This window comes from Hemicordylus capensis, chromosome 2 (assembly GCF_027244095.1).
Source record: "Hemicordylus capensis ecotype Gifberg chromosome 2, rHemCap1.1.pri, whole genome shotgun sequence".
Classification (NCBI taxonomy): Eukaryota; Metazoa; Chordata; class Lepidosauria; order Squamata; family Cordylidae; genus Hemicordylus; species Hemicordylus capensis.
Window position 1 is genome coordinate 303,519,717 of NC_069658.1, and position 25,964 is coordinate 303,545,680.

The 25,964-nt window shown below is 46.7% G+C and overlaps 1 protein-coding gene and 2 long non-coding RNA genes across 4 annotated transcripts in view; 1 reads left to right on the forward strand and 2 right to left on the reverse strand.

Moving 5' to 3' along the window:
- LOC128347289 (uncharacterized) overlaps positions 1-25,964 on the forward strand; it is a 75,925-nt gene that overhangs the window by 3,245 nt on the left and 46,716 nt on the right. The window lies entirely within an intron of this gene.
- Positions 8,783-11,267, reverse strand: LOC128347290 (uncharacterized). The gene is made up of 2 exons (XR_008317484.1): positions 11,073-11,267; positions 8,783-9,063 (listed from the first exon to the last, which is right to left on the reverse strand). It is a non-coding gene; the product is annotated as an uncharacterized LOC128347290 (long non-coding RNA).
- CELSR3 (cadherin EGF LAG seven-pass G-type receptor 3) overlaps positions 17,071-25,964 on the reverse strand; it is a 129,013-nt gene continuing 120,119 nt past the window's right edge. For both annotated transcript variants that reach the window (XM_053301697.1, XM_053301696.1), the window contains exon 36: positions 17,071-25,205. In XM_053301697.1, coding sequence (XP_053157672.1) covers positions 25,178-25,205 — 28 coding nt within the window. In that variant the 3' untranslated portion in view covers positions 17,071-25,177. The remainder of the gene's footprint in view (positions 25,206-25,964) is intronic.

Consider the following 25,964-nt stretch of genomic DNA (forward strand, 5'->3'; position numbering starts at 1 on the left):
AGGCCTATATACATCAGTTATCCAGAGTACGGCCTTGCATATATCCGTGCCCTGAGAAGCCTATACCCACTATACTTGGTGCCTCTCGTTCCCCATGAGAGATGGTGACTCTACCTGTTCGACGACCCCAGCCTTTTGTAGACCCCAAGTTGATCCTTAACACCCGGTTGTGTTCAAAGAAGGGGGGAGGGGATAGGTTGTGGTTGTCAACACAGGGAGCAGGCATTCATGTCGTGATTTGAAGTATCAAACAGCCTTGCTTGGTGTGGAACACCTGGATGAACGAGTTTTGAAAGACACACTTGATACGTTTGGCTTTGGAGCTTAATTGGTACTGGATTAGAGCATTGCTTTTGGCTCTATTTCGTGCACGTCCGACCCTTTTGCCCCTTTTGAAGTGTTCTATGGGCAGTTCCTATTTCAAGTGTCACGAATGACATTGACTTGACAGTGAGGGGGGATGATACACAGTGGGTGTATGTACAGGAACTGGCGCAGAGACTTGATACCGGATTTGCCACCTGAGCCTGTTTGGACAGTGTCCCCAACACCTACTGCTAGCCAGTCTCTACGTGTGAACAAGACAGTTACTGAAAATGAAACATGCAGGGATGACACGTGCATCTGGGGTGCCCCCTTTTGGGGCGTTTATGGCTCAGTATCACCTGTGCCTACCACAGAGAACACTCCCTGACCAGTGTTTGGTATGGGGGGATGGCAGGTAACTCAGGGGGCTTTAGCCTGAATGACCGATATAAAACATCCCTCAATCATGGAGAGAAGAAGTTGAGAGGACAGAGATATGGATCAGGCAACTTTCTGACACCTATCCTGAATGAACCAGGAAGGTATTGGCTTTGTGGCCGAGCAGCATACGAAGCGCTACCTCCTGAGTGGAAGGGTCTCTGTGCCCCATCCTATTTGGTCCCTAGGTAGAGGTACATCAACATATGAATGCCTACAAGGTATTGAACTTGGGGAGCTTTCTGCATCGGGCAAGAAGAGACATTAAGACATTAGTGCGAAACACAGGGTTTCATAAAGCCTGGAGGGCAATCTTACCCGGTCTAGGGGTGATTGAACTGGAAAGAGCAATCATCAACATTTCCCAGGAAGTTGAGAAATCATCTAATGATACTTTGAGTATGCTGCTGGACCTGCAAGCAGAGGTCCAGTCTTTATCTAAAATGGTGTTACAAAACCGAAACGTTTTCAGAATGCTCACTGTCCAACAAGGGGGAGCCTGTGCTCTGATTGAGGAGGAGTGTTGTTATTATGTTGTTATTAGGACTTAACAAAATAACTGTGTAAAAAATAAATGTGCAGATGTACATGATATCCTGGTGTAACTTATTATTTTCCATGTTGGTTTTCAGAAGGAAATTATTTAATGTTTCTCCTGTACAGATACTATTAGCATCACCCCAAGAACTGCTTCTCATGCTAGTGTTCACTGATGGTTGTAATGACTTTGGGTATTATTCTATTTGCTTGTTGTTGTTTTATTAATTGTGTACCCTGCTACTTATCTACCGTTAGAGGGTATGGAACCTGTTGAGAGCCATGTATACACAGAAGTCTTAGATTTGAACTATTCTGCTCACAGTGACTTGAAAGATTTACCCCTTCAAGGAATAAACTATGAATGGAGGCAGCTTTATGCTAATAGGAAGAGAAGGGCAGGCTATGCTATGGTCACCTCATCCTCTGTTCTTGAGGCCACCCCACTGCCCCCTGGAACAAGTGCCCAACTGGCAGAACTGGTAACGCTTGTTATATATAGAACCCTGATTGCTCAGTTGCTACAGGCAGTTCAGCACACAGCTGTGGCAGTTATGCATTGCAAGGGACATCAGGGTGGGCAAGACCCTATAGCGCAAGGGAATGCCTTTGCTGATTCCATTGCCAGGCATGCAGCTCAATTGAGGGCGGTCCCTGCTTTCCAAATTCCCTTGGCAAACCATCCACATCCTTTGCCTTTGACCCGTGGAAGGAAGATTTGCAGTCCCTACCCACTTTGCCCCATGAGGACTGGACATAGAATAAGAATGAGTGGTGGATAAAGAGATACTAGCCATGATGTATGTGGATGGACAAACTGTAGTTTTCCAGGGACAAGATGGTACTCTGGGTAGGAAGGGATTTGATGAATTGATATATAAGCTTGGGAACAGCTACCCAGAGGATGATTTTGTATGATCTCAGAGTATGATGTGTGAAGTGTTGGTGCACTCTAAGGAGGGGATGATCGTGTATAATGATGTCTTGTATAGGGATGTGCATTTCGTTTCGGGCACAGATCGTTCTGTGCCCGAAACAACGAATTTCGGGTGATTCGGAGCCGATCCGAATCACCCATGAGGACCTCCGAAATGTTCTGTGCCCGATCCGAATCACCCCAATTTCGTGAAAAAAAATTCGGGTGATTCGGACCTCCGTGGGCATGTCTGCAGCCTCCATTTTGTGGCTGCAGAATTGCCTTCTTCTTCCCCCTCCATTTTCATTCTGACAGCTCTTTGAATTTCCCGCCTTTTTTTCTCCATTGACTTCAATGCAAAAAAATTTTCCCATTCACCTCCATTGAAAATAAAAGTTCCTACCTGCAGAGGAAAATGACCAAATAAGGTTTGGATAGTAAATCACACCCTCCCATTGGCCAGGTACAGGTGGAGGTAGGGTCAAGGGTGGGGGTGATTTTTGGAGGGCTTTGCAGGAGGGTATTTAAGGGGCCACCAGTAGCCATTTTCTTCCTTTCTGCTGCCTTGTGTGGGAGAAGAGACACAAGAGAGAGATCTGCTGCCTTGCTTAGTAAGTCTTGCCTCCATTTTGATTTTGGATTTTTGTGGGTGCTGTTTTTCTGCATTTACCCCAGTGCTCTGCCTTGTTGGTTGGTTTTCTGCTTTATTTAAGCAATTTTTAAAATAAAGAGAGAAGAGGGTGGAAATTTTTTTTAAAGAAACCTCTGCCTTGCAGAGGTTTCCCACTGCTCATTTTTAAATCCTTGTTGGGGCTAGAAGAGGGGGAGAATTTTTTTTTTTTAAGGAAACCTCTTCCTTTCAGGGGCAAACCACTTTTCAATTTTTAATCCATTTTTGGATTAAAAGAGGGTGAGATTTTTTTTTTTTAAAGAAACCTCTGCCTTGCAGAGGCAAACCCTCTGCTCATTTTTTAATCATTGTTGGGGCTAGAAGAGGGGGAGATTTTTTTTAAGGAAAGGAAACCTCTTCCTTGCAGAGCAAACCTCTTCCCATTTTTTAAAATCCTTTTTTGTGAAGAGAAGAGGAATAGATTTTAGATTTTTTTTTTTTTTTTAAACATCTGACTGCCTGCAAGCATTGCCAGCCTGCAGCCCTTGGTGGGAAAGGAGGGGTTTTTTTTCTCCTTTTGAATCCCCCCACCCTATTTTTTGCCAAACCACTTTTTTGGGCAATTTTTTTCTGCGGAGAGTCACTGCTGCCTGTCCCTGCCTGCCTGCCTGCCTGCCTGCCTGCCCTCACTCCAGGCCCGCCTGTGTGACCACCAGACCAGACCCTCAGAGGTGGACGCCAGAGACCCGGCGTTGGAGAAGCCTACACCTGAGTGAGATTGGCCCAGCCATTTATATTTTACACACGCACACAACACACAGACACACGCACGTCACACACGGCGTTCTAATCTGTAGTGTTCCGTTCCTTTAACTGTGCGTTTGGGGTTTATTAATTTTTCCCTGTTTTTAGGTTTTTGGGGTTTTCACTTTTCTCTATAAGTGTTGTGTGATAGTTGTAAGATTGGGTTTTAAATAAATAGTGTTTTAAATAAATAGGGTTTTAAAGTGTTGTGATAGTTGTAAGATTGGGTTTTAAATAGTGTTTTAAATAAATAGGGTTCTAAATAACTAGGGATTGTGTGTAACCTTCCCCGGTAGCTAGCTATTAGGAGGAGGTTCAACTGTAGAGTAGCAGTAGACTGTGAGAGTGGCCTGGCCTAGTAGTGCTGCAACTTTATATTTCTGTTGCTGCTTTTGTGTATTTTGCAGAAATATTTTTTAAGGGCCTAGTCTGCCCACAGTTACTTTTCCATCTTGTTTGCCTGTGTAATTGACACAGAGATAATTTTTTGAAACATTTTTGTAACTGTGTGTTACTTTCAGACCACAGAGAGAGTAACTTTCCCCTGTGGTAGAGTGCGTTCGATACATTAGTAACAACAACACAAGTTACTTGCAACAAATAAATTCTCCAGTCCATTCCATTCAAAGTGACCAACAGTCAGAGAAAGATAATATAACTAAACTTGCTTTCACTTCTGACTAAGTGCACTGCACACTGTGTGCGCAAGGCTCCAGCCTTAAATAACTCCTCCTGCACCTGTGCACAGCACAGCAGCTGAGCTAGTATCTTAATTTTTAATTTTTATATATTTTTTGTTGCACAGCCTGCTTCTGTTGTATCGCGCATCAAGTAACTCCCACTGTCTCCCAGTCCCTCTGTGACTGACTGACTGTGTCGTGTGATACACATTCATTGCACGGCGTCGGCAACTTCTGACTGGGATCTTGCAGCAACAGCATTTGTGCCAACAACAACAAGCCTTAAGCAAGGAGGCATTGTAAAGTCACCGGCACCGCAGCACATCCACTGTTTTTCTGGCCCTCTAGTATATCTGCTGCCCCCTGAGACAACTACCCCTTCTTCACATTTTGAAATTTTTAAAAAAGTTTTAAAAAGCAATGGTTGGGAGGACAGCAGGAAAAGGGAGGGCGCAAGTAAGTGGGAGGCTTGTCTTCCCTACAGCTGGTCGTGGCAGGGGGCGGCAAGAGGGGCCTACTCCCCAAGTCACCCCCGGCCCTGCTTTGGCGCGCAGGCTTGACTTCTTCTCGGGTCAGCCTGGCCCTATGCCAGGGCCTGCGGCCAGGCAGGATTTAGGGGGGGGGGGGGCCTCCCAGATTACCAGGGAAGAAGATCTTCCTGTGGCAGCTGAGGAGGTGGTGCTGGTGGAGGAGGTTGGCAGTCCAGCCAGATCCACCTTGCGGACCCCACAAACGGTCACTATGGGGGTTGGTGGGGGGCTCAGTCTGGCATCTGAGGGGGCTCAGGAGGAGGGAAGATCTTCTCCTGCCCCTGGGCCTTCCCATGCCAGCGCTGAGGGCATCGGTGGTGGTATGCCCGAGAAGGAACCAGCAAAAGTTCCACCAACAAAGCGACCTCGTGTCGCTGGGGAGTCTGGCAGTGTGGTCTGGGATCACTTTGAGCTTAGCCCTGGTGATCCCACCCATGCTGTGTGCACCCACTGCAAGGCACTGGTCAGCAGAGGCAAGGACCCTATGCACTTCACAACCTCGGGGCTGTGGTCGCACATGCGTCGGCGGCACCCAGGTGTGGAGACCTCTGCTGGCACTGGCAGTAGGCCCGGTGCCTCACCTGGTAGCAGAAGCAGTAGTAGTGACAGCAGCAGCAAGCGGCCAGCGGCTCCTGCCCACAGGCAGGAAAAGCTGACCGATCATCAGTGGGTGCAATCTCTTGGGAAGCGGTCTGATCATCCAAAGCCTCATCTCGTGACTCGGGCCATTGGTGAGATGATCGCTCTTGATGACCAGCCGTTCTCCATTGTCGACAATGTCGGCTTCCGGCGTCTGCTCCAGCTGCTTTCTCCGGAGTACAAGATCCCCTCAAGGACCACTTTCAGCAGGAGGGTGGTCCCCTCCCTGTACCGTGCGTGCAGGGGGGCCGTGTTGGCCAAGCTGCGTGCAGCTGGGCCAAACACCAGTGTGCATTTCACTGCGGATATCTGGACTAACCGCAGTGGGCTGCACACTGCCTTCATGTCCCTGACAGCCCATTGGTGGGGGCATGGGGGTGAGGGGACATCTGGCGCTGCTGGTGCTGTATCCAGCTCCTCCCATGCATGCACGCCTTCTTGGGCAGTGTTGCATGTGGAGGTGATGATCACAGACCACACTTCAGATGAGTTGGCTGCCGTCATGGAGCGGCAGGTGGGGGCGTGGCTGGCCGGGGAGCTAACCCTCCGCCGGGGCTTCATGGTGACGGACAACGCAGCCAACATCACCAAGGCTGCTAGGCGGGTTTACGGTGTGAACATCGCTTGCGCTGCGCACACCTTGAATCTCGTAGTGAAGGGTGCGCTTGGCCTCAAGGAGGCGCCGAAGAAGGCCAAGGAGCACCAGCGTGTTCGGGGCTCTTCTAGTAGTTTAGGTCAGGATCCTGCTGCTCCCGTGGCCGCCCTGGTGGAGCGTTGCCGCCAGGTAGCGGGCCACTTCCACCGGAGTGAAAAGGCAAGGCGCCAGCTCAAGGCCAGACAGATCGAGCTGGGCCTGCCCGAACACCAAATCCCCCAGGATGTTCCTACCCGGTGGAGCTCCACCTTTCTCTTGCTCCGGCGCATGCATGAGCAAGAGGGAGCACTCAACAGCCTGGGGACGCGTGGTTGCTTGGATCTGTGCAAGTCTCTCTATGATGACTGGCCAGTGATCCGCGAGCTGGTCTTAGTACTAGAGCCGTTCTATTCTGCTACGAATGACTTGTGTACTCAGACCGCCACGCTGAGCCTGGCTTTGCCCACTGCTATTCTCCTGGAGAAGGCAATGAGCAATCTCCAGACCACTCTGACCACTGGGGTTGCGATTGCCCTGGCAGGTCGGTTGAGGACTGGGGTAGTTGAGCGGCTCAAGACACCATGGGCCGCATCTGCATGGCATGTCCTGGCATGCATTTGTGACCCAAGGATGAAGGGCAGCGCTGTGCCTCCTGGCGAGCTGCCCAGGTGGAGGGGCCTCCTGGTCGAACACGTGAAGCGTGAAGAGGAAAGGAGGCTAGGGATAGGTGGTGCAGCAGACGACCAGGAGGAGGGGTCTTGGTCGCAGGCTGGCACTGCGCATCCCACCAGCAGCAGCAGCAGCAGCAGCAGCAGCAGCAGCAGCAGCACTGCCACCACCTCCACTTCTTCCCAGTCCAGCGGCGTGGTTTCTCCGGCAGTGGGACCAGCAGAGCAGCCAGTGCGACCTCGAACCACCACTCGGTGGCTCAGGGGCTATGCTAGTCTCATGCCGGGGAGACGGGAGGAGCCTGTCCCTTGCCCCAGCCGTGCTGAGCAGACTGTTCTGCAGTACCTGGAGGAGGCGACGGAAGACGAGGAGAGCGAGCTGTTCCCCTTTTGGGCAACGCGTCGCAAAGTCTGGCCAGACTTGGCGTCCGTTGCTGTCCGGTTTCTCTCTTGCCCGCCAACCAGCGTCTCGAGCAAGAGGTTGTTCTCCATGGCCGGGGACGTGGTGACTCCTCTGCGCTCACGCCTGGATGCTGAGTTGGTCGAGCAGCTCGTCTTCTTGAAGGCCAACCTCCCCCTGCTGGGCTACCCTGAACTGGCCGTGGAGGGCGAGTGACTCGCGTCACCCCCCCTATGCAGCACCTCCCACGCCACGGCAGTTCATCCCGGCCAGAAGATGTGTCACAGTCCATCCCTCTAAGCCCACCCTGCCACTAAAACATGCCCCTTAGTGCTGCTGGCACATCCAGACACGCATGCATACATAGGCACCGCTGCACTGTCAGCCTGGGATGGTGGACTGCCAGGTGAGTGCTCCCAGCATGAGGGAGGGGTTACCACAGATGTGGCAGAGAGAGACTACAACTCCCATTTCCCACTGTCTCGATGGCTGGCCACCATCAAGACTAGGGACAATGGGAGCTGTAGTCGCTGTCTCTGCAGAAGAAATCTGTGGTGGGCCCCCCCCCCCGATGCTGGGAGCACCCACTTGCCCAGTGCTGAAGGCTGGGCCGTAGGGCAGCGCACCATCCATCCACAACCTCAGAGACAGGCTGCTGCGTGTGCGTGTGTGGGGGGCACAGTCAGGATTGGAAGGGACATCCCTGGGGGAGAGTAGTGGCTCTGTGCAATGGGCCTGTGCCTCCTGGCGAGGGGGGCACACACACTGTCACTGAGAGGGCTTGCCGCGAATTGCTAGCCTGCTTGCCTGCTAAAACTGTCATCATTGCTTCCTCCCATGAACAATAGCATTGAAGCTGAAATCTAAAAAACGTCTGTCTGCTGCGTTTCTCAGTGTGATGTACTTATTTCTGATTTTGGCTTGCTTGTCAGGTGATGTTCTTTACTTCTTTCTTAATCTTCATGCTCTCCTCTGTTCAAATCCAAATATGTGGTTTGCCTTGGTCTACTGAGCTATTAGGTTGTCGCCGCCACCGCTGAGTGAGATGGTCTGCTCTGCTGCTGCCTGCTTTTTCTGGCCACAATGGGAGTAGTACTACTGCTGTGCCTGAAGCGGCACACACACACACATGCACCCCCTCCCCTCCCCTCCCCCCAAAAAGCTGTGTTGCCAATGATGAGCTTGATGCTGGTGCAGCCCTCACACAAATGTCTGTCTCACGCAGACAGAGAGAGCACACATTGCAACCTGAGGCGACACAGCCCTTTCAGCCCTAACCCTCTTGCAGAGTGAGTGAGCAGCACACCCGCACAGTGCACACACACAGGGGAATAAAGGCATCTAGACTCCAAACTAGTGGTAATGTTGTATCATGTGATTGCACACAGTCTTTCTGCCCAGTATCTGCGGTATGCATTGGGATGCAATCCGAAAAAGCCTGCAAATTCTAGCTTGCTTTGTTGCAGAGACCTCTTCGTGGTGTGTGGTGTTGTTGTGTGATGTGGTGTGGTGTGGTGTGGGGCCCGGTAAAGGACAGGACAGGTGCAATTCACTGTGCCTGTGCATGTGTGTGGGGAGATGTATTATGTTTCCAAATGAAGATCGGGTCATGTTTGCGAGTTGATTGACAGCATTTTATTTGAAGATTGTGCTTGCCCATACATAGATGCGGCGATCTCATGCCACAGAGTCAGACAGGAAAAGAAATGTCCAGAGACACGTGCGTGCTGCCATTCTCTTCTTATCTGCCATCATCATCCGTTACTCTTCAAAGCTGTGTGGGCTAGGAGGGGGCAACAACAACATGCCAAGCCTTGCTGCTCCACTTGCGGAGTGTTGTTGTCTTGCGTGCGTCCTCCACATGCTATGCGTGTTCCCTCCTGGCTGTGCCTGTCTGTTTACTGTAGTGGGCGAAAAAAGTTTGGATGAGGTGAGGTTCAGGGCAGGGCACTGTTGCTGGACTTGGAGTGGGATATGGGGCAGCAGAGTGGGGTGGGGCGGGGTGGTAGTGCCTAATGGGTGTAGGCTGCCACCCCAATTTCAGGGGGGTGGGACAGAGGGCTGATTTTTTGTGAATTTCTGAAGTTTTTGTGTCTTTGGGGCAGATAGGGGGGCAGAAAGTGGATCTGCCCCAAAAGAGTGGGGTGGGGTGGTAGTGCCTAATGGGTGTAGGCTGCCACCCCAATTTCAGGGGGGTGGGACAGAGGGCTGATTTTTTGTGAATTTCTGAGGGTTTTCTTGGGTGCAGCAGAGTGCTAGATTGATTCATTCCCATACTCGTCATAGTAATAAAGGAGAGAGTGAGAGAAAGTGAGAGTGTTAGGGTCATTTAGAGTTGAGAGTACTATATGTTGCATGAATGAATGAATCAATCTAGCACTCTGCTGCACCCAAGAAAACCCTCAGAAATTCACAAAAAATCAGCCCTTTGTCTGATCCCCCTGAAATTGGGGTGGCAGCCTACACCCATTAGGCACTACCACCCCTCCCCACTCTTTTGGGGCAGATCCACTTTCTGCCCCCCCATCTGCCCCAAAGACACAAAAACTTCAGAAATTCACAAAAAATCAGCCCTCTGTCCCACCCCCCTGAAATTGGGGTGGCAGCCTACACCCATTAGGCACCACCACCCCACCCCAATCTTTTGGGGCAGATACACTCTCTGCCCCCAATCTTCCCCAAAGACACAAAAACTTCAAAAAATCACAAAAAATCAGCCCTTTGTCCCATCCCACTGAAATTGGGGTGGTAGCCTACACCCATTAGGCACTACCACCCCACCCCACTCTTTTGGCTCCAGGGTCCTTTTTGCTGATCCGAATCAATTCGGATTCGGATTCGGATTAAATCCGAATCCGAAACGAATCGGGGGTGATTCGGGTCAGCAAAATTCGGACACAGAACAGAACAAAGGTGATTTGGCTCGGGGCCCGAGCCGAATCACCGAAAACCCGAAATGCACACCCCTAGTCTTGTATGGTCTCAGAGTGTGACATGAATGTGGGGTATTGGTTCCTTAGAGGAGAAGGAGAAATAGGTTGCTACAACGGAACTGAAGGTTCAGATTCGAACAACAGAAAGGGGGGACTGATGTATGGTAAATTAGATATAGAAGTGCACAGACTGACATAAGCAACACCATTAGCTAAGTCTCAAACACAGCAAGAAGAGCTTTGTCAGTAGTTCCTATTACTGTGTACTGGTACTTTCCCTTTCCCTTAGAGAGTCAAAGTAACCTGCTAGTGCTGAAAGATAACGAAGGGGAGGCTGACTGTCTGCCTGCATACGTGTTTATAGTTTGTTTCTTGGCCTTGGTCAGGCATCTTGGCATCAACATGCTGTTTTCCTGTGTAGATGACTTTGGCATTTTTCTTGTATAAAGGTATTGCTGTTTGAAATAATTCTTGTCCTGCACATTGGCATTAGCCAAGGCAGCACCTCTGTACTTAAGGCAGAATAAACCTTTGGTCTTAAAGTCCTCTCATCTGGGCTGATTATTGACTCCATCTGCCCAGAAACGAACCTCCCCTACTGGGTCAGCTCCTGCTCATTTCTGGCCAATAGGGTTCAAGAGGAGGTGGGATGCACTTCCTTCTGCCCAGAGAGTCAAGTACCTGTGTGTGTATGCATGGTGCTCAGTTTTTCTTTAAATTAATTGTTCCATTTTTTCCTACTTCCCAATGTACTTGTATAAGGATATCTGTGGGACAGGGTGGGGGTGGGGAGATCAATCAAACTCATCTACAGTCACTGAGCACAGCAATTAATCCAAAACAGCTTTCTTGTTAAGTGGGGAAGAGTAGTTCTCAGGATGGTTCTCATGCAAAGTTCTCAGGGTTTCTGTGAAATTTTCTTATTTTCAGTGGTCTTGTGCATGACCACCTGCATGCAAATTCATTCAGTTCTGCACCTGGTCATCTCTTTTGGGCACCAGTGTCCAACTGCACACACTTCTTTTCCAGAGAGATGCCCTCCAGTGATCCTCGCTGATCTCTTAAATAAAACAAAACAAAACAACTATCCAGTGCTGTGGGGCAATAGCATCCTCCTACTGACCCATAAATGGACCCCATTGTCTTTGCTGATACCCATTTGGTACTGCAGAACCTGGGAATCCACTGGCACATGAAGGAGGGTGGGGTAATCTTGTGGACGGAAGGATGTGGGGATGAGTGCACATCCAGGCAAGAGGATGTGCTATGACTGCTGCTCCACTCCCTAGAGGCTGGCCCTGAATAGTCAGCCTGAAGCACCTTGCCAGACCTATCGGGATGCCACCCTCACCTGGTGGGCGCCACGGCGACCATGTGCAGCTCTGCAGTAGTGGGTTGCAAAAGAGGGAGTTGAGTAAAGAAAAGGAATGTAAGTACTGGCTTTTGCAAGGGTAGGTTTCCGTGGCTATGTCTGCCTCAAAGGTAGTACTATGAAAGTAGTGGCATGAGAAAGTACACACAGTCTTTCTCCTCAGAGTGGATTCTCTAGTTTTCAGTAACAATGGAAAGATGTAGTGCTCAGCCAAAGGCTGCTACAAAACCATAGCAGCAAGGCAGCCTCAGGGGACCCATACCTTCAATATTTCATCATACAGTGTGGCTGGGGAAACCGTGGAAGGAAACACAGTATGTGTGGATGATCTGCAATGACTCAGCATAGAATTAATGGTGACTCACTGAACTCTCCCACATTTTACACCTTCATCTGGAAAGTCTTAGATAAGCCTCAGTACAAGGTAAAGCTTTTTTTTTTAAATGATTTTTTTCCTGTGTGTTTAAATTGCTGCCTTTAATCTTCCCATTCCCATTGATACGTTGTCTTTTTGCAAAATATATGCATATTTCCCTTTGTACCAGGGGTATAGATATAATTGAGCGGATGGGTTCAAAGAATCCAGGCCCCCCAACTCCTGAGGGCCCCCAGCTCTACCCCTCCCTCTTTTCTTCATTATCTCCCTCACTCTGAGGGGCTGCCAGGGAGAGGAGCGAACCAGGCCCCCCCCTTGCCTAGCTACATCCCTCCACCCTCTTTTTGCAGAGGATGAACAGAATCAGCAGAAAATGTGGACAGAAACAGTGGGCTGGAATTGGAAAGGAACAGGGCAGGATATTGGGAAGGGAGAGAAACTTTGGGGACCAATACCTGCTATATTCACAAGGGAATATATGAAGTGTGGATGGGGAAACTGTGGGAGGAAACTTCGTGAGTGTGGATGATGGAATTAATTGTGAGAGTTCACTGGATCACCTGCATTTTACCCCTCCATCTGGAAAGACTTAGATAAGCCTCAATAAATATTCCAGTACCCTAGCACTTAGTGACCTCTTGGCTATTCCAAAGTTGGGCATGACTGTTATCTTTTGAGATATCACTTTCAAAAAACTATTGGAACATGCTGTGATATTAATAAAAATATTGGTAATTCATTAACTTTACTCATGATTAAGGCTGCAATCCTGTGCATACTTGCTTTGTATGTCCATTGTAGTAGGTAGACTACATTCTTAGTAGACACAGAATCAGGCTATATCCCCAGTGCAAACACCACACTTCAGTGCATCTCTGCTGGGGATTTTCACTTGGTTAACAAGTATTTTATATATGCCAAGATCCTTGAATAACCACATATTCAAGATGAATATTTATGGCCTGAGGATGTGGACAAGATCCTGGGCAGTGTGCGGGCGACTTCGTGCACTCTTGACCCTTGCCCTTCATGGCTAATAAAAGCTGCCAGGGAGGGGACAGGTAGATGGCTGGAGGTGATCGTTAATGCTTCATTAAGGGAGGGCAGGATGCCATCGTGCCTTAAGGAGGCGGTGGTAAGACCTCTATTAAAAAAGCCCTCCCTTGATCCCTCCAACCTGGACAACTATAGACCTGTGTCTAACCTCCCCTTTTTGGGCAAGGTGATAGAGCATGTGGTGGCGTCCCAGCTGCAGAGGGTCTTGGATGATACGGATTATCTGGACCCTTTTCAATCTGGCTTCCGCCCGGGGTATGGGACTGAGACTGCCTTGGTTGCTCTAGTGGATGACCTACGCCGGGAACTAGACAGGGGGAGTGCATCCCTGTTGGTTCTGCTGGACCTCTCGGTGGCGTTCGATACCATCGACCATGGTATCCTTCTGGGCCGCCTCTCGAGTATGGGAATTGGAGGCACTGCGTTGCAGTGGTTTCGGTCCTTTCTTGTGGGGGGGTTCAGAAGGTGGTGCTGGGGGACTACTGCTTGGCCCCGTGGCCGTTGGCCTGTGGGGTCCCGCAGGGTTCGGTCCTGTCCCCTATGCTGTTTAACATCTACATGAAGCCACTGGGAGAGGTCATCCGGGGATTTGGACTGAGTTGTCAGCAATATGCGGATGACACTCAGCTCTATCTCTCCTTGTCATCTGATCCTAGGGAGGCGGTGGATGTCCTTAATCAGGGGCTGGAGGCCGTGATGGGTTGGATGTGGGCTAACAAACTGAAATTGAATCCGGATAAGATGGAGGTACTGTTGGTCAGTAGGAGAGCCAATTGGGATGAGGAGATTTTACCGGTTCTGGATGGGGTTGCACTCCCCTTAAAGGAGCAAATACGCAGCTTGTGGGTACTACTGGACCCGACTCTGCTTTTGGAAGCTCAGGTGGAGGCAGTGGCCAGGGGTGCCTTTGCACGGCTTCAGCTGGTGCGCCAGCTGCGTGCCTTTCTCGAGAAGGCAGATCTGGCCACGGTTACCCACGCCTTAGTCACGTCGCGGCTGGATTACTGTAACGTGCTCTACGTGGGGCTGCCCTTGAAGAATATCCGGAAACTGCAGCTAGTGCAAAACGCGGCAGCGAGGGTTTTATCTGGAGCTGCCCGTTGGGAACATATCACCCCCATTTTGAAAGAGCTGCACTGGCTGCCGGTTCGTTTCCGGGTCCAATTCAAGGTGCTGGTTTTGACCTTTAAAGCCCTAAACGGTTTGGGCCCGGGGTATTTGAGGGACCGCCTGCTCCCAAGGGTTGCTGCCCGCTTGACAAGGACATCTGAGGGGGCCCTGCTCCGGGTGCTGACAATGAGGGAGGCCTGGCTGTCATGCACTCGGGACAGGGCCTTCTCTGTTGCTGCCTCCAGACTCTGGAATGCTCTCCCAGTGGCCATTCGTTCCTCGGACTCCATCACGGCTTTTGGAAAGCTTTTAAAGACTTGGCTTTTTACCCAGGCTTTTACATAATCGTTTTCTACTGCGGCTTCTCTGTGTTTTTATTTGCTGTATTTGTTGTATTGTTTTTATGCCTGTTTTTATATGTTTTTATACTTTTAACATGATGTTTTTATTGTCTTTTTATTGTATGTTTTTAACTTTTGTAAACCGCCTTGGGGTTATCTTTTTAACGAAAGGCGGTATATAAATGCAAAAATAAATAAATAAATAAATAAATAAAAATATAGGAAACTGTCCTATACCGAGTCAGACCATTGGTACTTCTAGCTGAGTACTGACTCTACTCTGACTGGCAGCAGCTCCCCAAGGTTTCAGGTAGGAGTCTCTCTCCACCCTACCTGTATTTGCAGGTAGAACCTGGGACCTTTTGCATACAAAGCAGATGCTCTACCACTGAGCTGTGGCCCCATACCTTTTGCCTTTGCTCTTCATCCACAAGATTGTATCTATGTGGTAAAAATATTCTCCCCTACCATGCTTCCAAGATGGGCTTAGGGCTATATCCTAAGAGTCCTTTTGATGATTGTTGATTCGTATCCCTGATTAACTTTTTCAGAATAGCCACCAAATCTATGGGGTTCCTGTGGTCAAATGAAATGACATCTCACTAATTAGCTAATGTGGTTCTACAAACAGAATACTAACATCATAATACATACCAACACTAGTGTTGCCATATGTCCTTTCTTACAAGGTCTGAACCCCTTATTCAGAGGGTCTGCCTCAATATGTGATTTGAACAGCAAATGGCCTGAGTTTCAGAGCATCCTAACATAACAGTCTTTATTCACGTGTCACCCAAATCCCTTGCCCACCCTCTATACCTCAGTCCCACACAACTGTACTACACGTGCAGGTGAGCTCTCTCTCTCACACACAGTCCACACCAATTTGCACAAAATTCAGACCTTTCTCTGGTATAAATGGCTAATAAGTTCAATGTGGCTATAATCCATTCTAGAGAAAAGGAAGACAGAACTTGGTGGCTTTTCAGGGAGATTAGTCATATTCTGAGTACTTCCCAAGGGTAAGATTTATGAGATGGGCTCTTGCTTGGATGTTTTCCCTACCCCATCTTATCTTATGCACACATGATTTTAATTGATTTGAAACTAGTTTTCAGGCCTCATTTAGTTAAAGCAGTAAGGTGCAAACTCTGAATAAAAGCCTATTATATAGTGTGGGGTGTGTGTGAGAGAGAGAGCGAGAGAGAGAGCGAGAGCGAGAGAGCATTGTAGCAAAGGTGCACCTTACATACTGCTGTGGTTACTGGCTAAATTCCTTTACTAGGCAAGTTGCTGGTTAATAGTTCACAATGGATGGTCAGTGTTTCAGCAGTGGGAGCTAATGATTAGGAGATGGCCTCCTGATAGTTGGGAAACAACCTGTATGTTTGAATGAGATATTCATCACAGCCTGGAAATGGTAATGACATCATTACCCCAGCTGAAGGGAGGAGTAGGGGTCTCTGTGGGGTGGGGGCAGCTTCATAATGGTAGCAAGCAAGTACAGAAAAGTCACCAGTTCCTGACAGGCACATGCTCCCACTACTGCTGCCACTCCCATCAAGTCTGAACCAACTGATGTTGGGTGGAGAATGTTGGTAACTCACCTCAGCTGGCTCCCTGACATTTTCCACTGGACATTGGCAGATTTGGATGTCAGAGAAATGGAGGCAATAGCTGTACAGGCTTGGCGGGACTCAGCGGCTCTTCCATATTTACTTTCCGTTGTAATGTGTGAAGCAGAGGTGTGTGTGTGTGTGTGTGTGTGTGTGTCTGAGAGAGAGAGAGAGAGAGAGAGAGAGAGAGAATCCTACTGTATTGCCCCTGGAACTTCTCACCACTCAAGAAAACAGAGAGGGCATAACACAGGTGTCAAATGTGGGATTATGATTCTTTGAAGAGAAACTGAGCTGGTGACTGGGTCAAGATGGAACAAATAGTGGCACTTCTGAAAGGAAACAGAGAGTAGTCCTATTCAGACATTTTTTTAGGGCCTACATACTTACAAGCACCAAAGTGGGTTGCAAGTCCCACCCTGGCAAGTCACTCACCCCCTCCACCTTGCTGCTCACACAGTTATTGCAGTGACTGTCTGCAGAGGGAAACACGGTAACTGTGATCATGGCTGGTGCTTCTATGATCAGTAGCCTGGACTGCTCATTAGTTACGGTGTTTCCCTCTGCAGACAATTACCACCATAACCATGAGCGGTGAGGTGGAGGGGGTAAGTAGTACACTGAGGTGAGGCTTTCAACCCGTTTTAGCTCTTGTAAACATGTAGGCACTTGTTGCTTTTTTTTTTTTTTTAAAGTCTAAATAGGGCTAGTTTGAACTGCAGATGGAGGACTTTAAGAAAAGCCCAAGAGTATCCTGTTCTAGACTGAGCTGGGGTCTCCACTAGCAACTTTGGATAGTTCTCCCAGCTCCCAAATATTTTATTGGCAGGGTGGGCTATAACAACATCTGGTACGAAGGGCTAAAGCTTACACCACGCTTTCCGATGGGATGCCAGAAGGCCAATCTTTTTGTTTCCCCATTGCCATCATGAAGCATTCCACTTTTCCTGTGTCACTACAACATTCTGTTGTAAATGTGTCTTCATTGTTCTTTGCTGTATAAAACAAATCAGTCAAAGCTAGAAAGAGACGAGTGAAAGGAAGAGGTAAGTAGATCATGATCAAACACGTGCACACACAGAGAGAGAGAGCAAGAGAAAAGGGTGCAACCATGTGTTTTATATTTTATTTCCAAAACTGTTGCTTTCATGGTACAATTTTACATGGCTAGGGAGGAAGTCCATGGACCTCTGTGTCCCTTGCCAACAAACCAAGGGGGGAAGGGACAAAAAATATAATTAACCAACCCCTAGGCCACCACATGTACAATCGAAGAACCGTTTCGCAGATTTGCACGCTAACTACATCTCCCAGGAAAGAGACAGGGGATGCCCCTTCCCAGGAACATTCTGAGCCTCAAGGCAGCGCTAAGAGTGCCGGCTGTCAGCAGTGATACAGCAGACACCAGGAAGAGAGAGGCTGACACTTCAGCCCATTGCTCAATGCCTTTCTCTTTTTTGGCACACATTGCTAGCTAAGAATTCAGGGATTCTGTGGATCCTTCCCTTATCCACAAGGGATACAAACCTGTCAGACAGAAGGGATACATCTGGGCATGGCACCTGCCTCCTTCCCCAAACTTACAAACAGGTTAAGTGTTATTAAGGACTTGTCCACATTCACCAGGAAGATCAACAAAAATTTGGGGGGTGGGTGGGAAGATGGAGGGCATCAGTGTTCCACCAGCTGACAATCATCAGAGTTAATAATAAGAGGTTCTGGGATCCTCCTTATAAGCAATATCCCATCTTCAACAATGTTGACATAGGTATGCGTGTGCAATGGGGGTTTCTTTTGATAGAACTTCTTCTTCTTCCATAATGAACCAAACCCACAAGAAAAAGAAACCACTCATCCAATTAAGCCCTTCCAGGAGGAAAAAAAAGTGCAGTTCCAATATAAATCAGCTTATTAAAAAGAACCAACCAACCAGCTTTTTGGTGATTAATAAATACCACAGACATCCACTGAATCACAAAGAGAGTGGCAAGTACAAACGGTATCCAAAGAAAGTAGGGAATAAATTAGGAGACAATCTTTCCAGAAATCAGTGTTACAAATAGAAACTCTAGATCCTGGTGTGTGTACATGTGTATGTGTGTATATGTATTAAAAATTACACACCACATACACAAACACACATATTGAAAAAATAGTGTAAACAAGCTCTTTCCTGGAGCCCAATAAGTAACACTCAGGGATGATGAGCACATAAAGGACATTTTGCATTCACAACATTTGGGGAAATCTTTATTTTCAGATGAGAAAGTGGTTTTGTTTCACATTCTGTGCACAAAATCATGCCTTGGCCTGTGCTTGCTTCTCAGCCTTCTTATCTCCTAGCTTGACTACTGTAAACAAAGACATTCTGCTTAATTTTGTTTGGTCCAGTTTCCCATCTTCTGCCTCGGAGGGACTTTAATATTTCACCCCCTGTCTGGCAGCAGAGGTAGATGACCACCCTTTCTGGGTTTGGCACATAATGGCGTCCTCCACTTCTACAGTTCCTTCCTCATTTGGGAGGATGTGGGTCAAAAGGCTAAAGCAGCCCCACCTTTGCTCAGGTATCAAGTGTAAAAACGAAATGCTTTCCTTCCAGAGCTCCACATTATGGAATGTCGTGGAGAATGATTAAAACCTTCTCCAGTTCAATTGGACCAATGGAAGGACTTCTGATCTGAGCCGTGGAAGGGGAGGCTGCAAACCAACTGCCACCCACCGTTTGACACTTGCAGGGAAAAGCACTCCCCAGTGTAAACATTGTCAGTTTTGTTTAACAATTAAGCTACAGTGTTCTCTGGTAATAAGGCAGTAAATGGAGCATTGTCACTGCTGTACGTGAGCAAGAGACACAAACACACAAGGAGCCTGAGCTTGGAGATAGATCTTACAGCACCACAGGACTGACCATTGCCCAAGTAAGCACAGTTATCTCCACAGCTGGAATTGACAGCCTATACAAATGTGCAGAGGACTGTGCCGCCTCCAAACGCACTTGGGAGATTGCTTGGCTGAAAGCTACTTCATCAAAATCTCCCTGAATGTCAAAACACAGCACAGGGAAGGGTGCTTTCTTCCTGGCCTGCTCATTTTTCCACATTCAGGAAGATTAGAATCCGGACTAGTACTTGTAATTAGGCAATTCTTAATGCATATTCTAACGTAATACGCTGCCATGAAAAGATGGTTCTTATAGATGTTTGCATCAATTCTGACTGATCGAAGAAGGGCAAGGGGATGAAAAGTTTTCAAAAGCAAGTCGCTGTCTTTCATGACCAAGGGCCTTATATGCAAGATTATACAACCCAGCAGACTGGAATAGAAACAGCAATAATGTTGCATCCTCATCATGTTTATGCTCATGTTTTGCTTCCAGGGATGTAAATCAGAAGAGCCAATTCCACTGGATACATGAAGCAATAAGATTGCCATCAGCGATATATCACCAATGATAATCCGAGGCACTGATTGTGGACACCCTCCATTACAAGAGTGCATGCTAAAGGGGGCAAGAACACCAGCGGTATTTGATTATGTACACAGCCTTAGTCTTTTAATACCAATGCCTCACACTTTGCCATGCACCACTACTGCTATTAGCTGTTGTGCTTGGATGCATGTACACTTCCAACTGGATTTTAGTGGTATGCCACCATTGCTAAAAACAGTTAAAATCAACAACAAACCAGTTGGGTAATGAAGGCCAAGAGTTAACTTTGTTCTCTTGAGAGTTAACAAAGCTGTAGCATTCCCTTGATGCAGCAGAAATGAGCATTTGGGTAGAAAAAAAGAAACACAAATTTAAATTGTAGGTAGTTGCTATTTTTCAAGTATCTCATCTTTTTATTTAAGTTCTAATGAACACAAGTGCCAGGAGTGCTGTGATGTGAGTAATTTATTCTGTTCCCTGAAGTCAAAAAGATTAATGAGTCAAGCTGACTTCAACTGCAAAATGTCATATCTCCCTATTTGGGGGAAAAACAGAGGCTATTGAGAGTTTATTCCGGAGTTTTGTTTTGTTTTAAAAGAGTCTTGAAAATGCATTTGGTTTAGAGTTAGACAAGTGTGTGTGTATGTGAGCGCTTACTGTCTAGGGAATCGGGAGCAGTTTACTGTGAAATAGTGAGTAACAGTGAGTCACGGCTAGGTCAATTTGAAATCAACAGGGCTCAAGTGCACAGTCGCCTATTGAAGGACAATTGATTTTCATGTGACTTAGTTGTGACTATCTTTCACCAAATTGCACCCAGAGAGAGTGCGAGAGTGTGGATGAGTGTGGTTTATATGTGTATGTGCTCTAGGACTAGCTGTGAGTTTAACTGGGAATAGAAAATATAGGCACCCTGAAAACAGGAATATTGAAGGGCAGGAGAGAAAGCTTTACATCCATCCAATAAACACACTGGACTATACCCTGCAGCCAATATTCCAAGGTTTTTTTAAAGACCCACATCAGTTTCCAGCCTGACAGCTGCAGATCTTTGTCACTCAAAGAAGTGCTCATGGCAGATTTGTAATGGCTTGCAATGCCTTTCCAAGTGATGAGTGGCAGGAGCCAATGGAAGCCCTGGGCAATGACTTAAGAGAGGTACCAGGAGGTGGGGGTGGTTGCAGTGAGTCAGAGGCCTCTCCTGTATATGCTTGGGATTCTGCTACTGGAAAATCACATGAGTAAATGAAAACCTAAACACTTGGGAGTGACATTGGTAGTACAATATCACAAACATGTCAAATAATGCCATACTGTCTTGGGAGTGGTAACAGTTTACATACCTTTTGAAAATCATGTTTTAAGAGATTTTTGGTATGGAATTTTTTTTGAAACCCTGCACACTTTTTCAAGAGAAGGGCACTTAAAATAGCAAACGAAGGAGAATTCTTCAGCCATTATTTCACCTTTAACTAGGGTGGCTAGCTTCCCCCTGCCCTCCCCGGGCAGGTCTCCTAAGCCTTTGAAAGCTATGTGACATACAACAATTCACCAGGGCTGATGGGGGAGGGAGCCATACAAATCACCGGGGCCCAGAGAACTGGAAGGGGGCCTGGAGCCTAACTATGTTGCATATGTTTTTGTCTTGCCTCCTGCCGCCACCTCATCTCACACCTGTCGCACCGCAATGCTGAACCGCCGATCTTTAAAATAATTCTAGCCACCATGTGGGGGGTGACCCCCCTCCCATGGTGGCGGCAGCGGGCAGAGTGGGAGCGGCCACTGAGCCTGACCATCCAGACCAGTGGCCCTTGAGAACTGCGAGGCATTCCAGCACGCCTGCACAGTTTGAATAGAGCGCTGCCACAGGAGGGTGCTCGGCTCACCTCCCACCCCGCTGGCTGCGCACATGGCTGCTAGAATTATTTTAAAGATCAGCGGTTCGGCCTCATGGCGGTGGGGGTGCCTTGCAGAAGGGGCCTGAAAAGTTTTTTCCACTGGGGCCTGTACCCGCTCTTGACAGTCCTGCAATTCACCAGGGAGATGCAATGATGGGGAAACCTTGTCCTGCTGAATTTCTTCTTATCATATACCTGTTAAACACAACATACTTGCCACCAGGCTGTTCTGATAAGATTTATGTAAGTTATCTTTTATCTCATATAGATATGTTATCTTTAAATGTAGCAAAGTTTTGTTTTACAGCAGGGAACGTTTGACAGAAGATAAGTTGATTGGAATGTTTGTTATTATACTTTGTGTTGTTATTATACCTAAACTGCATGATCAGTAGTATGTACATATCATTTAGTCTTTCTTCCTTTCTCCGGTCTGTGATCAAAATAAAGATTCATCCATTCATTCAACAGGCCTGTCAGGGAAAAGCAGGGAGTCTTAGTTTCAGTGGTGTTGGGTTACATACAGTGCACGTCCACCCAGAATGAGATGGGCACTGTAGCTTACTGGTAGAACACAAACTTCGCATGCTGAAGGTTTCAAATTCAATCCATGGCATTTCCAGTTAGGGCAGGGAAAGACCCATTTGAAAATCTGGGGAACTATTGTCAGTCAGTGTAGACAATACTGAGATAAATGGACCAAGTGCCTGACGTGGTAAAAGGTAGCTACTAGGCCTGTGTGCATTCAGAAAATTTGGATTTGAATCTGACCTGATCTGACTTTGACAATGTCAGATTCAGATTCTATGGGCTCTCATGATGAAGGATTTTAGATTAGATTCGGAATCTGAATTCTGACTTAAATCCTGCCCCCCACCGCATAGTGGTCAATGGGGAACTAAAAAAAAAATCACCGGTTGATCCTACAGCCTTGAAACCTACCACATGTGGAGAAGGAGGTCTGGGCCCCTGAAGTGAATTTGAAGAGAGTTGGTCAATTCCCTGATTTTGGGTTAATTTTTGAAAATTTTGTTAAAACGGCTAAAAAGAGTGAAATCTGGCTTGATTCAAGACAGAACATTACAAAAACTACTGAAACTGAAGACCCTCCTTGGACCAGCATTCCACATTGGCAGGAATCTGTGTTGTTGTTTTGCAAAGCTATTACTCCTCTGATTTTTAGTGAATTTTTTTTGGGGGGGGAAGGCTAAAAATTGTGAAATCTGGCTTGTTTTGGCCAGAACTTTACAAAATGTTCTGGATCTTAATCCCCTCCTTGGGCCATCATTCCACCCTCATATGGAGGAAAAAGTACATTCCCTTGATTTTATAATATTTTTTTTCTTCCCCATTGCAGGAACAGGAAGACCTCTTAAAAGGGACTTCACAGCTTTTACTCCCTTAATGGCTAGAAGGGGAAGTGAGAAATTCTTTCTAACCACAAAAAGAGAAACATTCAAAGTACTTTTACTTTTACCAATAGTGTGCTTCTGCCAATGTGGACATTTGCCACATTTCATAATTGTATACCCATCCATTCAGAAGATATAAATGGGGGGCAAAAAGAGCATGCTGTCACTCCTTTTCATGAAGGCAAGGGGTAGATTCCTCCATATACTGGTGGAATAATGGGCCAAAGAGGGTCTTCAGTTTCAGAATTTTCTTTAAAGTTCTGGTTTGAAAGAAGTCAGATTTCACAATTTTTAGCCATTTTGTTTCAGATTTTTTTTTAAAAAATCACCAAAAATCAGGGAATTGTCCAAATCTCTTCAAATTCTCTACAGGGAGCCCTGACCACCTTCCCCATGTGTGGCAGGTTTCAAGGCTCTAGGACCAACTGGTAATTTTTAGTGAATTTTTTAAAATTTCCCCATTCACCTCTATGGGGAGGGGATCCTATTTTTTTTGAAGGTTTTAAAATCACACTTTCTGCCATTTTGTACTTCTGACCTCCCAACATGAATTGTGACTTTCTGACATCATTTTGGATATTTTCAATCCAGTATCAGAAAGTCAATGTTGGACTGGAAATGTCAGGGGTTTTTTTTTAAAACCGATTTTGCAAATTTTGGATGAATTCCAACATTTCTGATCCAACATCACTCCTGACATAAATCTCGACAATCCAACATCATATTGGATATTTCCGATCTGGTATTGGAAAGTCAATGTCAGATTGGAAAAGTCAGATTTTTTAAAACTGATTTTGCACAGTCTAGCATGAGGCCATTTGATTAAATGCTTGATTAGCCACTGCCCTCTTTAACTCAAGAGTCCTCTCCTTCCAAAACCACTCCCAGCAGATCTCTTTTTATATTTAAAGAAACACAAGCTAAAATAATTTAATTTTTAAAATGTTGCATTTTTCTCAAACTTCTCCTCCCCACCTAAAAAACCATGAAAAATGCACTAAAGAACATGATTTTAGTCACTTTACTGAACCCTGGGTTACAATCCCAAGAAAATGCATTGCGGGTGCCATTTTGCGAATTCCAAAATTCTGAAGTATTTCTGAAATTAATTTTGATATTTCTTTACTGATCTGATTTTCAGTGGGGGAGGCAGATTTGGATTTTACCGATTTTTACTGATTTTGCACAATTTTGGATAAAATCCAAATTTTTGAATTCAAATTTGCACAGGCCTAGTAGCTACCTATGTAATTATATTAGCCTAGAAGTGCCAAGGACAAAGCACAATGGTAGCAGGAAAGAAGAAAATCTTCTTAAAGCAGAATTGAAACTAAGTTTCTTATATACTCCGCAACAGCACTGAGTGCCAAGGCAGGTGCTCCGATAAAGCCAAGTTTATACATATGAGTTTCAGGGGCTCATTTTAGTAGAAATCTAAATCTCAGTCCAGCTAACATGATGGACAACTCCCAACAACCATGCTGGCTGCAGAACATGAGAAGTGTGTGTGTGTGTGTGTGTGTGTGTGTGTGTGTGTGCATATATGTAAGAATATGTCATCGGGAGACTCCAAAATGGCAACAATAAGGTGTGTCAGCATAACAAAGCATTCACAGAGCTGCTGCATCAAGGGCCCCAGCTGAGATAGTGTGGGAGTATTAGCAAAGTAAATGGGATTCCAGGACCCTGTTATGGGTTTGGTGGCTTGAGTTGGTGGAGAATGGGTTGAGTTCTACCTCTTCCCCAGCAAGATGGCTGCCACTTATCACTGCCACCACGATGAGAATGTAAGACAGACACATAACAGGATACTGCCTAAGGGGCAGCCTCATGAGAGTCTGCAAAATATGTGTCACTCCATCCTTTTGCCCGGAGCCCCTCCATGGAGCCCTATGGGAATAAGTCTGCATAGCATTATGCCACAGGTCAGAAGTGTCACTGCCAAGACAAATGAAATCAGTATCATGGCAATGGGAACAGAAGAGCCGTAAAAATAATCATAGAAATTTCTCTTCTCTCTGATTACAAAGATACAAAAATGTATAAAACCCTTCCCTGACCCTCCCACTGCAGCCACCCCACCCTTACACGTTTGCACAGAGTATAGAAATATTTTGGAAAGGAAGATTTCAGTCGATCTGTTTTTGATATGTAATGAACAGGGTTTACTCATGGCATGATTACTCCCCCTCTCTCATTTGGGGTGCCCCTTTGAGCAGGGAGAGTGGCCAGTGTGGCACAGAGGTACCCAAGACACCTTTCTTCCATTGCCAGGCGTGTGTACCTGGCCTGACTCTCACCACACAAGTTCTCCACCACTGAGTGCTGGGGGAGGGCACAGTTGATTTGGACCTCCAGTCAGCCTCAGTTCTTTCCTTGTAGACGCCTGAGATATCCCAAACCTCTGCTGGAAGAATCTGGCCTGGCAATCATTCCTGCTTCTTCCTTTGTTCTCACAGCGGTCGGGTCCTTCAGGAATGGCCATCACTTCTTGTTACTCTTTTCGGGGGAAAGAGAGAAATAATTAAGAAATCCCTCTCAGCCACTGTTCCCCAAGAAGCCTAAGAACAAAATAGGCAAGCAGAAATAACGGGATATGTTTGCCTGTGGAAATGTGTCTACATTTCATGAGATATTACAATTGTAATGTTGGTGTGTTCTCTGCTCACCATTACATTGGCAGTAAATGTAAAGGCCTACAAAGGATTAGGGGAGTGGACAGTAGCGTGTGGCTGGGTTTAGAGACTAGGAGCCCTGAGAAAGGGCAGGAAGTTTGTATTTAAGGAAGAAACTCACTTCAGTTTCTTAAGACATCTGAGAGAATTGCTGTAGGATGGACTTCTAGTGATATTTAATCCCCTGGAAAACTGATAAAACCTATACGACCAGCAATGATCATTGTTGGCTTTGCCACTCAGTTAAAGAAGACTTTTTCCATATGTGGTGGTATAGTGTGAGAGAGCAGAAAAGTTCTGGGAAATGATTATTAGTCCTCTTAATGAGATCTTAGTTATTAGTTCTCTTAATGAGATATTTCCACCACAGTTGGCCCCATCCCCCATCCCAACGTTTATGAAACTATGTTAAGAGTATTTATCCTATTAATCTTCACAATCCTCTCTTAATAGCAGCAAGGGTAATAAATGAAAAGCATGGGAAGGTAGCATCTAAGTCTATCTAAACAATAGCAAAGTAAAATCTGGGATTTACTCGAACCAATGACTTCAACTGCTTTCCACAGCCTTGTCATGGACTATC